Here is a 543-nt window from a genome sequence, read left to right as displayed (position 1 = left end):
CCTGGGCCCCTCATTGGACCTGACATTGACATGGTCGTCTTTGTAAACTGGAGGGAAATGCCTCTGTGGTACCGTCGGAATTAACGCATATTCTGTATCTGACTTGACCTCCCAGTGGCGTTGGCCTTGCCCTCTGCAAGCGGCTGCTGGACGAAGACCATGAGCTGCACCTGTGTCTGGCGTGCAGGAACAGGAGCAAAGCGGAAGCGGTCCGTGCCGCCCTGCTGGCCTCTCACCCCGCCGCCGAGGTCAGCATCGTGCAGGTGGATGTCAGCGACCTGCGGTCAGTGTTCCGGGCCGCCAGGGAGCTCAAGCTAAGGTATGCCTCTTGTTGATGGGTTTTCTCTTATGCGATTGTGCAGCACAGCAGTGAACAGAATACGGAAGAGTAGGAAAACCTAAAAAGAGACAGGTGCAGTGTAAGAAGTGATTATGCTGGGGAGATCTGTATGGGGTGACCGAGGGTCTCAGCAGCACGCCATTCTCAGTCCTAATCACGATTGTCTCTGGGGATTAACTCATGAGGACACCTTGATGAGTGGT

General features: G+C 55.1%; 1 protein-coding gene across 1 annotated transcript; it reads left to right on the top strand.

The window, feature by feature from the left end:
• Positions 1–115: 115 nt before the first annotated feature.
• LOC115285251 (3-keto-steroid reductase-like) lies at positions 116–319 on the top strand (the record flags this gene model as incomplete). The annotated part of the gene is made up of 1 exon (XM_029931564.1): positions 116–319. A coding segment is annotated over one exon (204 nt), but the record flags the coding sequence as incomplete, so codon positions are not given.
• Between the last annotated feature and the right edge of the window lie 224 nt (positions 320–543).

The sequence above is a fragment of the Suricata suricatta genome, unplaced genomic scaffold (genome assembly GCF_006229205.1).
Source record: "Suricata suricatta isolate VVHF042 unplaced genomic scaffold, meerkat_22Aug2017_6uvM2_HiC HiC_scaffold_58600, whole genome shotgun sequence".
Lineage (NCBI taxonomy): Eukaryota > Metazoa > Chordata > Mammalia > Carnivora > Herpestidae > Suricata > Suricata suricatta.
The sequence above is the reverse complement of the archived record's forward strand: the minus strand, read 5'-3'. Positions and strand labels throughout refer to the sequence as shown.